The 13,582-nt window shown below is 44.5% G+C and overlaps 1 protein-coding gene across 3 annotated transcripts in view; it reads left to right on the top strand.

The window, feature by feature from the left end:
- Positions 1 to 13,582, top strand: part of Kalrn (kalirin, RhoGEF kinase) — a 531,501-nt gene that overhangs the window by 492,035 nt on the left and 25,884 nt on the right. For all 3 annotated transcript variants that reach the window (XM_013019466.1, XM_013019470.1, XM_013019467.1), the window contains 5 exons: positions 367 to 538; positions 4,070 to 4,308; positions 6,224 to 6,480; positions 9,856 to 9,979; positions 11,088 to 11,147. In XM_013019466.1, the coding sequence (XP_012874920.1) occupies positions 367 to 538; positions 4,070 to 4,308; positions 6,224 to 6,480; positions 9,856 to 9,979; positions 11,088 to 11,147 (852 nt within the window). The remainder of the gene's footprint in view (positions 1 to 366; positions 539 to 4,069; positions 4,309 to 6,223; positions 6,481 to 9,855; positions 9,980 to 11,087; positions 11,148 to 13,582) is intronic.

Below are 13,582 nucleotides of genomic sequence, written 5' to 3'. Positions count from 1 at the left end.
CGGGCGCTGGTGGCTCACGCCTGTAATCCTAGCTACACAGGAGGCTCAGATCTGAGGATCGCGGTTCAAAGCCAGCCCAGGTTTATCTCCAATAAACCACTAGAAAACCAGAAGTGACGCTGTGGCTCAAGTGGTAGAGCACTCGCCTTGAGCTGAAGAGCACAGGGATAGCTCTCAGGCCCAGAGTTGAAGCCCCACGACCAACAAAAAAAAAAAGACTTTTGTGCTGGCTGGCTTTGAACCTCAATCCTCAGATCTCAGCCTCCTGAGTAGCTAGAATTACAGGTGTGAGCCACCAGTGCCCAGCTAGTTGCTGACTTTTTTAAACTACATAAACATGAAAAAGATGAACTCATTTTCTTTCAGATGAATTACTTGGTCCTGGAGGAAAATGTGGACAATGACCCCTGCAAATTTGCACTCATGAACAGAGAGACTTCTGAGAGGGTCATTCTGCAAGCTGCCAACTCAGACATCCAGCAGGCATGGGTACAGGACATAAACCAAGTCTTGGAAACACAGAGGGACTTCTTAAATGGTACGTGCTGGACCTTGTCCCCTTTCAGGGGACTCCATACCATTCTCTTTTTTTGTCAGTTGTGGGGCTTGAACTCTGGGCCGAGGCACTCTCCCTCAGCTCTTCAGCTCAAGGCAAGTGTTATACCACTTGAGCCACAGCACCACTTCTGGTTTTCTTGTGGTTTATTGGAGATAAGAGTCTCACAGACTTTTCCTGCCCAAGCTGGCTTTGAACCACGATCCTCAGATCTCAGCCTCCTGAGTAGCTAGGATTACAGGCATGAACCACCAGTGCCCAGCCTTCATACCATTCTTAAGCCTTATGGAGACTAAAGAGTCTAGACCACACTTTACGTGGACTCCAACCTTTTAGTTTCAGAAACACACACTAGAATTCTTCTAACCCTAAATACATAAATGGAACAGATAAGATAGGGTATAAGAAAGAAGTCCTGTCTTTCTGATAGAAGAGGAATTCTTTTGTATTCTATGCATAGCTATGGCCTCCACTACCAGCTGGTGATAATTTTGGCAATAGTGTGAGTTGTGCACACCCTCTGTGTCATAGGGCCAGCATTAGTGAAACCTGTTTTTCCACTGGAGGCTGATGGCTGGTCCCCAAAACTTTCCAGTACACACTGATGATTATACAGAGAATGTAGCTCTCCAGGGACCTATAGGGGTCCCCTAAGAAGTTGAGACTAGAGTTGCTACCTTGTTTATGTTTGGTTTTCACTCCTGCTGGGATTTCTTCATATTGATTTTAGCGTGTGAAAGGAGGTATGCAGTTTTAAATGAGTGCTGATCATCTGAGTTGGTAGGATCAGAAATCTATGGAGCCAAGATGGAGTTTGAAGTTGAGACCTAAAGGAAACCAGTAAGGAAGTATATCTAGAGACTCAGCAGCACATGTCTGCATGTGTATACACACACACACACACACACACACACACACATACACATGTTCACATATTCACACACACACATTTAGACACACACACACAGCTACAGATGCATCAACACTTGCCTATCCTGAAATCTGTACTATTTTAACATATACTCACATATTTTAACACATACTCACATATACCTGCACATGTGTGTGCACACAGGACCACCATAGATGTCTCATCTCTTCTTAGCAATGCAGTACTGAAGATTGTAGTGTATGCACTCACACATACATGGATATGCAGGGTCATCCTTGGGTGCATCCCCTCTTTCCTGTACTGAGATCGTACAATGTGCCCTTTATCCTTGCACATGTTCACCCTCTCATGGTCCCTCCTTTGGTCTGTCACCTCTTCTTGCCAATACAAGGATCTTGACTCCTTTTACTGCCACAAATAGAGCATGTGCCAGGTGTCGATCATGGAAATGAGTGCTATGGGCAAAGGTAAGTGATGACTTCCTAATCCAGGTCCTTGAGCAAAGGACTCACTGCACTGCAGTGTCAGCTTACTTCATGGTAAGGAATTTGACACGTTTTATTTATTTACTTATATATTTACCTATTTTGTGCTAGTAAAAGGAAGGGAGGGGAGGAGAAAGGAAAAGAGAGGAGAGAGGGAGAGAGAAAAAAGGGAGGGAGGTGGAGAGGGAGAGGAGAGAAACATACTATTTTCAAATGGTTGAGCATAATTATTTCATACAACCAGGTTATACCAAAAGCCTAGTGATAGATAATGAGTCATAAATTCAGCTTAATGAGCCTAATTATCAAGTAAGTACACTTAAGTACCTCTTCAATGTACTTAAAACTTGGAACTGAATTGCTTTGGGCATAGTCAATGATCCAGAATGGTCCCGGAAGACCTTTCTCCTAATTATACTGAAGTAAGGGTATTGCTGAACTAGGTTATCATTACCTAAATATTTAATGTCCCCAGAAAGCTCCCCAAGGCAGGGGCTATGTTCTGGCAGACCCGTTAAGACTGTGACACACTGAAGTGAACAGGATGTGGTGATAGAACAAAGCTAGGCTTTTACTTACATGCGTGCAGAGTCTCAGGCAATCTCTCTCCTGAGATCTCAAAGAGAAAGGAGTGTGCCCTGTGTTGAGTTCTATTGAAATGTGGAGCTATGGCTGTGAAACAATCCTTATAACTGAAAGTCTAGGGGCTCCAGCTGTTAACCTACTTAAATATATGCTACAGTGAACACCAATAAAAGTGACATAATCAGGACAGTCCTGGAAGTACTTTGCACAGAAGGACTGGGTAGCATTTGCCTGGCTGCACCTCTTTAGTGCTCAGATCTAGAACTTTGTGTCTTAAACTCAGTAAAGCAAAGCTCATATCTTTCTGTTCAAATCCTGTGTTGTGAGTTGCCTCCCCTCCTCCCAGTGTCCAATCTGAGTCACTTCCATTCCTACTAATGTTTCCCAGCTATATTGCCAACCTCCACCTTTTCCTGACTTGTTAGGCCTTGCTTCTTGTTTATTACTATCTCATGACTTTTGAATCAGTCCAGAAGCCTTTATCTCTTCTCCAGTCCATCTGCTAACTGCTCTAAGATTAGTGTTCTAAAACGTGGTTCTGATGATGCAGTTTGATTTTAAACTTTAAGCTTAGCTGGGCAGGTGGCAAATGCTTATAATTCCAGATTTCAAGAGGCTGAGGCAAGACAATTGTAAGTTCAAGGCCAACCTAGACTACATAGTTCAAAGGCTACCCTCAGCTATATAGCAATACACTGTCTCAAAAACCCAAGGGCTGAGGATATCTCTTGCCCATCATGCTCAAGACCCCTGAGTTCAGTCTCCAGGACTACAAAAAGACAGGAGAAAAAAAAGATTTTAAAGTTCATTTAATATACCTTATATAATCTACAGAGTAAAGTCCAGCCTTACCAGACTAGCTTTCTGGATCTTCCATATCATGGGCCCCCATCTTCCCTGATCTGTCCAGTCTCCTCTCCCTCAATCAGGCCTTAGGTTCTAAGTAATGAGAGTGTAGCCCTTCTTCCATACTGCAGAGTTTCAATGTCAGGGTGGCAGTCAGCCCTTCCTGAAGCTCGTTATTACATTCTTCATTCCTAGACACATATACCTATGCAAGTGTATACATATTACATAACCTAATCTCTTCCAAAAGGGTAGTGCTTTACCCTTCAAATATGGTATGATTTTGCTTTTGTATTTTCGTTGCTTAAGTAGTGGTCTGATTTTCATAGTTCCTTAAAAACAAGTATCTATTATAAATTGACATGTTGAATTGAAATCCTTTTGTACAACTACTTAAAGACTTTTTTTTTTTGCTGGTTGTGGAGCCTGGGCACTGTCCCTTAGCTTTTCAGCTCAAGGCTAGCACCTACCACTAGAGCCACAGCACCATTTCCAGCTTTTTCTGCTTTATGTAGTGCTGAGGAATCAAACCCAGGGCCTCATTCATGCAAAGCAAGCACTCTACCACTGAGCCACCTTCCCAGACCTTAAAGACAATTTTTTTAAAGTGTCTTCCTCATGCCTAACAAAAAGCCTGACACCTAGTAGACCTCTGTGTGCTTATTGGATTCCCAAGGCTGAGAAAAACTCTCATCTTACCTACAGCACTACAGTCTCCTATTGAGTATCAACGGAAAGAAAGGAACTCAGCTGTGATGCGGTCCCAGCCTGCCAGGGCTCCCCAGGCCAGCCCTAGGCCCTACTCCTCTGTTCCCATGGGCTCAGAGAAGCCTCCAAAGGGCTCCAGCTACAACCCACCTCTGCCACCTCTGAAGATATCTACCTCCAATGGCAGTCCAGGGTTCGACTACCACCAGTCTGGGGACAAGTTTGAGGCCAGCAAGGTAAGAACAGCTTGTTGTTCTGCCCTATCACCAGAAAGGCATGGAGAAGGTGGTGGTTCGTGTGTGCATACAAGAAGCCAGGTTCCGTAATCCACAGTTCTATCACCATCATGATCAATATATTTCACCATAGGCCTAGCCTACACAGCTGGTTTGACCCTAAAATGTAGTTGGAGCAGGAAAGAAATGGGAAAGTTCTAATTCAGAATTAGGTGATCTGATGTTTACTCCAAACCCTTCACTTGCTTTTACCAAGTGCTGGTGGCTTACTCCTATAAGCCACCTTACTCCTCCTCTTACTACTCAGGAGGCTGAGATCCGAAAGATCAAGGTTTGAAGGCAGCCCCAAAGAAAAGTCTGAGACTCAAAAAAAAAAGCCAGAAGTGAAAATCTGAGTTCAAGCCCCAGGACCTGAACACACACACAAAAAATCCTTAGTATGACACCCTATAATTCCAGCTACTCAGAAAGCTGCAGCAGGAGTTGTTTGGATTCCAGACTACCTCAGGTAATGTTAGCAAAACCATATCTCAAAGCAAAATATAAACAGAGGGTTGGGATTGTGGCTCAAATGGTAGAGCACTTTGCTAGCAAACACACGGACCTGGGTTCAATCCCTAGTACCACCAAAGAGTTCAAATGAGTTCATCAGGCCTCAATTGTCTTTAGAACTCAGTGAGTCCATGAGTAGAAATAGTTGCATTTTGTCCTACATCCAATTTTGTTGTTTTATTCTCCCCCCACATTGATATTAATTTTGTTGAAACTAATTATGGATATCCAAGTAACTGTACCAATCTGTCTCATCACATGACCTGGAAACGATTTTCCACCCTAGCAAACCCTGTCTTTAGGAATCACTTGAAGTCACTTTAGCATTTGTCAACATATTCAAGGGTTTCTGGCTGTCACCAAACTGTAGGAAATTGCTGGGTGTCTTAAAGAGTTTCAGGTCTAGCAGGCGCTGGTGGCTCAGGCCTGTAATCCTAGCTACTCAGGAGGCTAAGATCTGAGGATCGTGGGTCAAAGCGAGCCTAGGCAGGAAAGTCCATGAGACTCCTATCTTCAGTTAACCACCAGAAAACCGGAAGTGGCACTGGTGTTCACCTTGAGCTGAAGAGCTCAGGGACAGTGCCCAGGCCCGGAGTTCAAGCCACACAACCCACACACACACACACACACAAAAAGGTTTCAGGACTGCCTAGAAGTAACTACTCTGGTGTAAAATCACATGCAAAGTCATGTAGGCTGTTCTTCCTGTATTAGTAAGTGTGAGGATGGGAGTTGTATTCCACAGGTAGTTAGGTCAGGGCAAGTCATGGCCTTGTCTTTGAACTGAATAAAGATGTTAGTTTACTCTTGTGTCAGAGTCAGGATGTACGGTATAGCCAACTGATGGTTTTCAAAAGGGAAAAAATAATATCCAAGGGTCTATGTCCTATGCATAGGGGAGGATTATGAGCCCTGGCCTGACCTTTGCCTCACCTCACTCTGCCTAGGTACTTATATGTCCATGTGTTGATGCCAGCTTCTTCCTGCCATTATAATGCAAGAGAATGCTGGTGGGAAGGTTGCATGCTAAAACAGGGCTTTGAGGTCAATGTGTATTCATGCAAGAGAATGCTGGTGGGAAGGTTGCATGCTAAAACAGGGCTTTGAGGTCAATGTGTATTCATACCTTTGCCTGCTCTCTAGCTAGACAGTATCTGTATCAGTTTACCTTGATTATAATATTGTCTGAAGCATTGCTATAAAAATACAAAGCATGTTTGTGAACATACTGTCATCACTCAAGGAGTATCCTGGCTATTGTACAGCCCTCTAGTGGGAGAGCTGGCTTTTAATCATGCAGCAGGGTGCAGAGCTTTCCCACATGAACCAGTCTCTTAGCACCAGTGTCCCTCTCTCCGTCCAGCAGAATGACCTCGGAGGCTGCAATGGGACCTCATCCATGGCAGTGATCAAAGATTACTATGCACTGAAGGAGAATGAAATATGTGTGAGCCAAGGTGAGGTGGTCCAGGTCCTCGCCGTCAACCAGCAGAACATGTGCCTGGTATACCAGCCTGCCAGCGATCATTCCCCAGCCGCCGAGGGCTGGGTTCCGGGCAGCATCTTAGCACCCCTCACCAAAGCCACAGCAGCAGCAGAAAGTAGTGACGGGAGCATCAAGTAAGTGCCTTGTTGGCTTCCCTGGGAAAGGAGTATGTGGATTAAAAAAGAAAGAAAGAAAGAACATAAAAATGTAAACACACAGTGGGGAAATACTGCTGCTTATTCTGGACAGTGCCACTCACAGTGTGAGTGACCGTACAGCCACCCACAGCTTGGGACAACCAGACTAGATCTTTCTGGGGTGGTTTTGGTGGTGGTAATGGTGGTTTTTCCTTCCGTTTCCTTTATAATTTTCTGTTTATTTTCCCCCCTCTTTTTTTCCCCTTACTTCTTAAGAAAAGAACCCTACTGAAACCCTAGGTGACAAAAGATATACCTTCTGTTGCTACATTTGACCTACCACGGGACTCACTGGACTGGACTTCTATTTATATTGTATGAAGTTATTGATATATATATTTTTTGATTGACACCCAAAAAACAACCTTAGCACACACTGCCAAACCTGGACAGGTCAGAGGCCTGCTGCTTCTCCCAGAAGAGAGGGAAACTTTTTGGTTGTCGATGGCAAATCCTCTGTACAGATTGTAACTTTTTTTTTTAATTTCCTCCCTCCCCTGTCATTTTAATATATGTTCATGGTCATTTGTAAGATAATTTCTTTTTCCTTGTTTTGGTTGCAAAGACCCTTCCAATCACATTCCTGTATAAAGTATTTTGCACTATTTAAAGAAACCCATATGGATGAAGTCAGGCTGTGCAATATAATGGAGAGACACAATGGTCATCATTGTACCTGTAATGTAACTAATAATTTTAAATGTACTATTTTAAATATGTAAAATAAATTTTCACCATGAGCATGTTTTAATGAGGTTAAAGACTAGTGGACCCTTTTTCCCCCTATTGATATCTTTCTCAGACTTTTAAATTTGCAAATGGTTCTCTTCTTTTTTTTTTTTAATCTTGTCTATATTTTAGGAGTTGGTTGGATACATCGGCAGGGGTTTTTTTTGGTACATAACAAGTGTTTTTATTGCTGAAGTGCTGGCTCTAGGCCTTCCTCCACACAACCCCTGTGGTTTTTCTTTGACTTCCAAGATGAGGAAGGATACTGACCAGCAGGTTCCCGGCAACTGGGCAACCTTGATTTGCTGATGTGAATGGACAGCTAGAATAGATGGTGTGTTGGCTTGCTTTTCCCCACTGTCCTCCATACCCATGGAAGGGGCACAAGGTGTCCAAGCAGCAACACCAGTTTGGCCTTTCCTCTAGGTCACAGGATGGAAACTAATAGAAAGAGTGACCTTTATTCTAGGTCACTGATAGAAATTCCTGTCACCTTGGACTCACCAAGTAACTGCAGGAAATCAGCAGTGGCCTATAAGATGAAATATGCCTAGTCCATTTTCTTCTGAAAATATTTGGTTTGGGTGCCTTTGGGGACCTTGGGAGTCAAGGCCCTTGGAACCTTGGAGTTCTTACAGAGCTAACTCTTAATGGTTTCTTTTCTCCTTACCCAGGGATTAAGTATATTTTCCTCTTCACCTTTGGGTCTGTTGGTCCCATATTCCCATTTTCCGTGAGAGGGCAGGGAAGAGGCTGGGAAATGGGAACAGATTGAAATCCACACTGGTCCTTTGAGCCCTGGCCAGCTGCTCTTACCCAAGGGTGGCAGTGGAAGTGAGCAACTGACTAAATGTAATGTCAGTGTTTATCAGCAAAGGCTGCTCACCACACCTCTCCGGGGCCTGCTGTGACCACAGGGTCAGCATTGGTTATGTTACCCACAGGATAAATGTCACAGAAACCCTGTGTCCACATCAGTCCCCAGGCTTTCAGCCAGGAGATGGAAACACCCCAAACCATGCTGACGTGTTCTTCTGGGAAGAAGCATCTGAAATTGAGCCTGTCTTGCCACTTGTGCTGTTCTGGTTTCCCTTCTGAACGTTATTTTTAACACTCCTCATTTATCACCAAGCATCCTAAGGAACCTGGAGGGTAGCAGTAGCGTAGAACACACCCACACGCGCACACACGTGAACACAGTGTCCTCTGCCGAGGGATATGGGTTTGGAGGTGAAGATATGACCCAAAGTCTGCAGTCCATACCGTTGGAGATCAATACCACTTCCATTCCTGGTTCTCTCCTTATCCAGGCACTAAGTACATCTTTCTCTTCACCTTTGGGTCTGTTGGTCCCATATTCCCATTTTCCATGAAAAGGCAGGGAAGAGACAGAGCAATTGGGGCACAGTGCCTACAGAGCCTGCCAATCAGAAGGTACAAGACAAAACTAAGCCTTCTGAAGAAGCCCATTTTCCCAAAGACTGAAAAATTGTTTCTTCCTCCTCAGGTTACTTTTGGGCCTGTGTATTCAGTAATGAGTATTTTTGACAAGATTCCTGAGGTAGTATGTGGAGTACTATGGAGAAGTATATTCCTTCCTCCTCCATCTCTCCCCACATAAAAAAGGTTCCCTTCCTGAAATCCAGTCTACCAGGTCCCACATTTAACCAGAAGACACTAAAGGGAAAGTCACAGAGAGTGGTTGCAATTTCATCCAAACCCTGTGTCCACACCTGAAATGATGCTGCCTGTCCAGGTCCCCAGTGCTGTGCACCTTGGCTTTTGAGTTGGATGGATGTGGAACTTGAGAGCGCCTCTCTGAGCTTCTCTTTCTATGTCTGTGAAGAAGTATCTCCCAGCCTCTCATGGGAAGGAATTAGGATGGTGGAAAGGGCTCGGTCATCATCACCTCCCTTGGGGCCCATATGAGGTCTAGCCCCACAAGGAAACTCTTGGACTTCTTATTGGCTGCCATACACAAACACTGAGTGATGTGGAGAACATAAGTGAAACAGTTTGTCTTAACATATCCAGATACACAAGTAATACTCAGCCATTTACCAAGTCAACAACTCCTCCAGAAAACACTGTATTTGGGCAAGCCCAGTACAAAGAATGAGTTAGGAACCTCAAAACCCTCCTTTTGGGTCCTTATATCTGGGCCTTGGGAGATGCCAATGGCTTGGGCCCAAAAGAATACATTCTATTCCTATCTCTCCACTCGCCATCCTTCCCCATCCACCATGCACTCATGAAAGGAACCTCTCAGTCCTAAAAGGCTTCATCAAATGATTTAGAGACCTCACTGGGCAATTTGGTGACCTGGTACTCACAGTGTTTCCACCTGCTGCAGTCACCCTGTGCATCTTTCAGGAGGAGTCAGAATTGCTCCTCGCTCACTTCCAGGTGGAGGTGAGGTCAGCTGCAGCCTACCACAGGAGCTGGCATGCAGATTTGGGGACTCTGAAGCCAGCAGCTTGACTGGAACACCTCAGTTGACTCACTCAAAGGTGGTGAGCCTGCCCACCAGCCTTACTCTGCCTCAACCTGCCATTTTGATTGGTGCATTTTTTGGTACAACAGGAAGTCATGCTCATGGCATACTCTACGCATGAGAAAGCGGGCGGAAGTGGAGAACACGGGTAAAAATGACGCCACAGGGTCTCGTAAACCCAAGGAAATTCTGGGCACCAAAGTCTCTGTTAAAGTGAGTAAGGTATTTGGAGCTGGGTCCCTCTCATCCACTCTCACCCTGCAACGTTCTCACAAGGCAATTTGGGTGGATGGGGATTTTTATTTTTATTTTTTCTTTACCTAGTTCGGGGACCAGAGGGAAAGTAGTTTAACAGGATTTTGCATGCGAGATCAATTTATTTTTTATTTTTTGTTTCTCCTGGCAACTTCAATTCAAGTAAGTACCTCTTTTATTTTTCCTTTTGTACCTTTCTCCTTAGACTGTGCAGATATTTTATGGCAAAATTATCTGCCGCATTACTCTCTTGGAAGTAAATGCAAGATGCTTGATTTCACATTAAACTTCTCAAAGCTGCCCATTCAGTGGCCTAGGTTTGGGAACACTTGCAGGTTACAGGAATTAGGAAAGCCTTCCAAACCCCTCACCATGGGCAGATTGAGGTTTGAAGTTCAAGGGCCAGCATATATCCTCAGTAAAGTTTCATTTCTTTTCCCCAAAGTCCAGACCATACCAACTTTAAATAATTTCCCCCTTTGCATGGGCAGGGTAGGAAGACATGTTAGAGAAGGAATTGAAGTCATTATTTTGCTTTAATCTTGATCCCGGCAGACCCTTTTTTCCTCTATCTCAAAACATGATCTGCCTTGTTTAACCTGAGCTTTATGAGAAGATGTACATCTGGACAATGGAAACGAATTGTTTACTTTTGTGACAATGTATCATTATGTACCTGGCCTTCCAAAAAGTGTTAGAAACCCATTCTAACATCCTTTGTTCTTGGGGAAAAGAAATTGTATACTGTCTGTGGTCCTGGTTTGGGAAGTCCAGCCTCACCACCCAAGAGGACCGTTTAATTTTGTAGTGTTCATGCTTCATTTGGTTGCTTCCATTGCTCTTTCCTGTGAGATCCACAGCTGTTCACAGACCCAGGCTCCTCTCCCTGAAAAGAGCATGCTACTGCCCTTGGTGATTCACATCCCCTACTGAAAGCACCCGGTTGGTCCTCTGCCCCGTTTCCCATTGCCCTTGCTTCTCTGAAGTTCTCTTCCTTTGCTAACCACGGCTACTTGCATTCTAACTGTGTTTTCTCTCTCCCCGCTTCCTCATGCTGCCAACCAAGGAGACGAACAGTTCCGAGGAGTCAGAATATGATGATCTTGACCCTAATACTAGCATGGAGGTAGAAGCAGCTATGTTGTCCTATTTCCTACAGTGATTGCCTTTTTTTAAGAAATGTATTTATGAATGTGTTGTGTAACATTGGCCTTGCTAAAGTGACCAGCCATTCAAGGATAAATTCTGATGCTAGGGCATCTCTGGGTATCCTATCCCAAGTAAAACAAACAGACTTAGTTCAGCCCTATTTTGGTAGGAAACTCTACCTTAATACCTTCCTTAAAAAAAACAAAATTGGTGGTTGTTTTCTTGAATGCTTGCTTCATGTTTCTTTGGCAGGTTTGGATTTATGTAGAAAGTACTCAACTTTATTATTTGAAACTTAGGACACATTTTTCATGGAACACAGTGCTATAAAATAGTGGTTGGTTCCCAGGTGAAGGACAAGATCTTCATTTGGCATTTTGTTCTGCTTTCTTTTATTTTTTTCCTATACCTCCTTTTTCTTCCCCCCCCCCCTTCCTCTTGATCTTCTTCATCTTCTACATCTTGTTCATCTGCTGAGATCTGTTCTTTCCTCAGTGCTCCACAAAGTCAGAGATTAAGTATGAGTTTGAGGTGACCTGGCACGGAGTTATTGTGTGTAGCTGATGGGGAGCAAATGAGGTGTAATGAGAGCAACTCCAAAGCACACTTTTGCCCATCCCAGGGCTCATGAGCAAGGATGAGGCCCACCATGTGAAGGAAAAGAAGCTCTGAGAACAGCCCCCTTTCCCATAGTGTTGGTGGAGGCCTTTCTGGGGATGGTGAGGCTGTAACACTGCACAGGAGATCTTGCTTACCTCTAGGTTTACAGAAGCGTGGAGACACCAGATACTCATGGCTCATACCTGTAATCCTAACTACTCAAGAGGCTGCGGCCTGACAATCATGATCCAAAGCCAGCCCAGGCAGAAAAGTCCATGAGACTCTTATCTCCAGTTAACTAGCAAACAGCCAGAAGTGGAGGCATGGCTCAAGTGGTAGAGTGCCAGCTTTGAACAAAAAAGCCAAGCAAGAAGCCCTGAGTTAAAGCCCCAGTACTGGTACAAAATGGGGGTGGGGAGTGTGGGAGACCTTATTCAGCTCTAGTGGGCCAGGGAAAAAGAATGTCTTTGCCATGTTGTAAAGGAAGAGGTACAGAGAGATGTGAGACCAGGTGAGCAGCACCCACTCAGAAAGGTAACTGACGCTCTCTTTCTACATTTAGATGAGAAACAGTGCACGCACACACACACACACACACACACACACACACATTCACATTCACACTTTGCTTTGCAGTTGAGTGCATTCGTAAGGCTTTTACGCACCCAAGGCTGATAGCATTTTGTGTTTAAGTGGTCTCCAAGAGGTGTTGTGGGGTGCATAAGCAGACTTTCCAGATGTTCCTACTAAGTCAGGAGAGCCCCCAAACAGTGTTGATGTGTGTCCAAACCCTCAAGGAAGCACGTGGCTAGAAGCTGTAAATACTCTGATTGATCTGAAGTTTCTACGGAAAGGTGTCCTTGCAGCCCTTGTTCGTTCTTCATGGGCCTTCCTGGCCATCCATGAGTTCTGAACATGTTACCAGTTCAACAGTCACTCGGACACATGGGCACAAGGGCACATGGGCACAAGGAAAAAGCCAGCATCTTGGCCCTGCTGGCTTAGTATCTTTCTTGACACATGTAGTGAATGAGATATGGAAAGTCAACCTGTTTAACGTGAGTTGAGGATTATGTCAAGGGACTTGAAGTGGGACTTTGTTGCAGCAAACATGGCCATGGAGAAGAACATGGAGAAGAACATGGCCATGTGTGCATACTTCCTGGCCTGTGCTGAACCTGTGTTCCTGGAACCCCAGCTGCCACCATTCACCCCTGTGAAGCCCAGCCCTGATGACAGTTCTTAACCTGAATGATCATGACCAAACATGCCAGTTCATTCCAGTGCTCTCAATACAAGCTCCTCTGCCTCTATGGGAATCATATCGCCAAAGAGCTTATATACTTTCTCTCAATGAGTAGAGTAAGAGTTCCTTGAAGGGCCAATTTCCAGGGTGTTTTTTTTCCTGACCCACCATAGAATTTTTATTGTTTCAAGCCTATAAGTCAGGTTATGAGTACAATGCCTTCGGTCAGTGTCATCCTTGCCTTCATTCTCCCCGATTTTCCCATTTCCCCCTCATACCCCTCCCCTCCCATCCCTACCTTCAAGTTACACGGTTCATTTTTTACACAATATATTACACCATACCATTTGGAGAAGACATAAGGCATATGGCATAAAGCATCTTCAAGCCTAGGGGTCTGACAAAGAATGCCTGGTTATGTAAACAGAAGCAATTGACTTGACTGTACCCCCTTCCCTTCCCTTGTAAAGGCCTCACTACCAGCCACAGATGGCGTGACTGACCTCCCTGTGGCCAGGATTTCTATCCATCTGTACATCTCATGGAAATCAGTTATAAAATTGATG

Source organism: Dipodomys ordii, unplaced genomic scaffold (genome assembly GCF_000151885.1).
Source record: "Dipodomys ordii isolate 6190 unplaced genomic scaffold, Dord_2.0 Scaffold45, whole genome shotgun sequence".
NCBI lineage: Eukaryota > Metazoa > Chordata > Mammalia > Rodentia > Heteromyidae > Dipodomys > Dipodomys ordii.
Note: the sequence above shows the minus strand (reverse complement) of the source record. Positions and strands in the feature narration are given on the sequence as shown.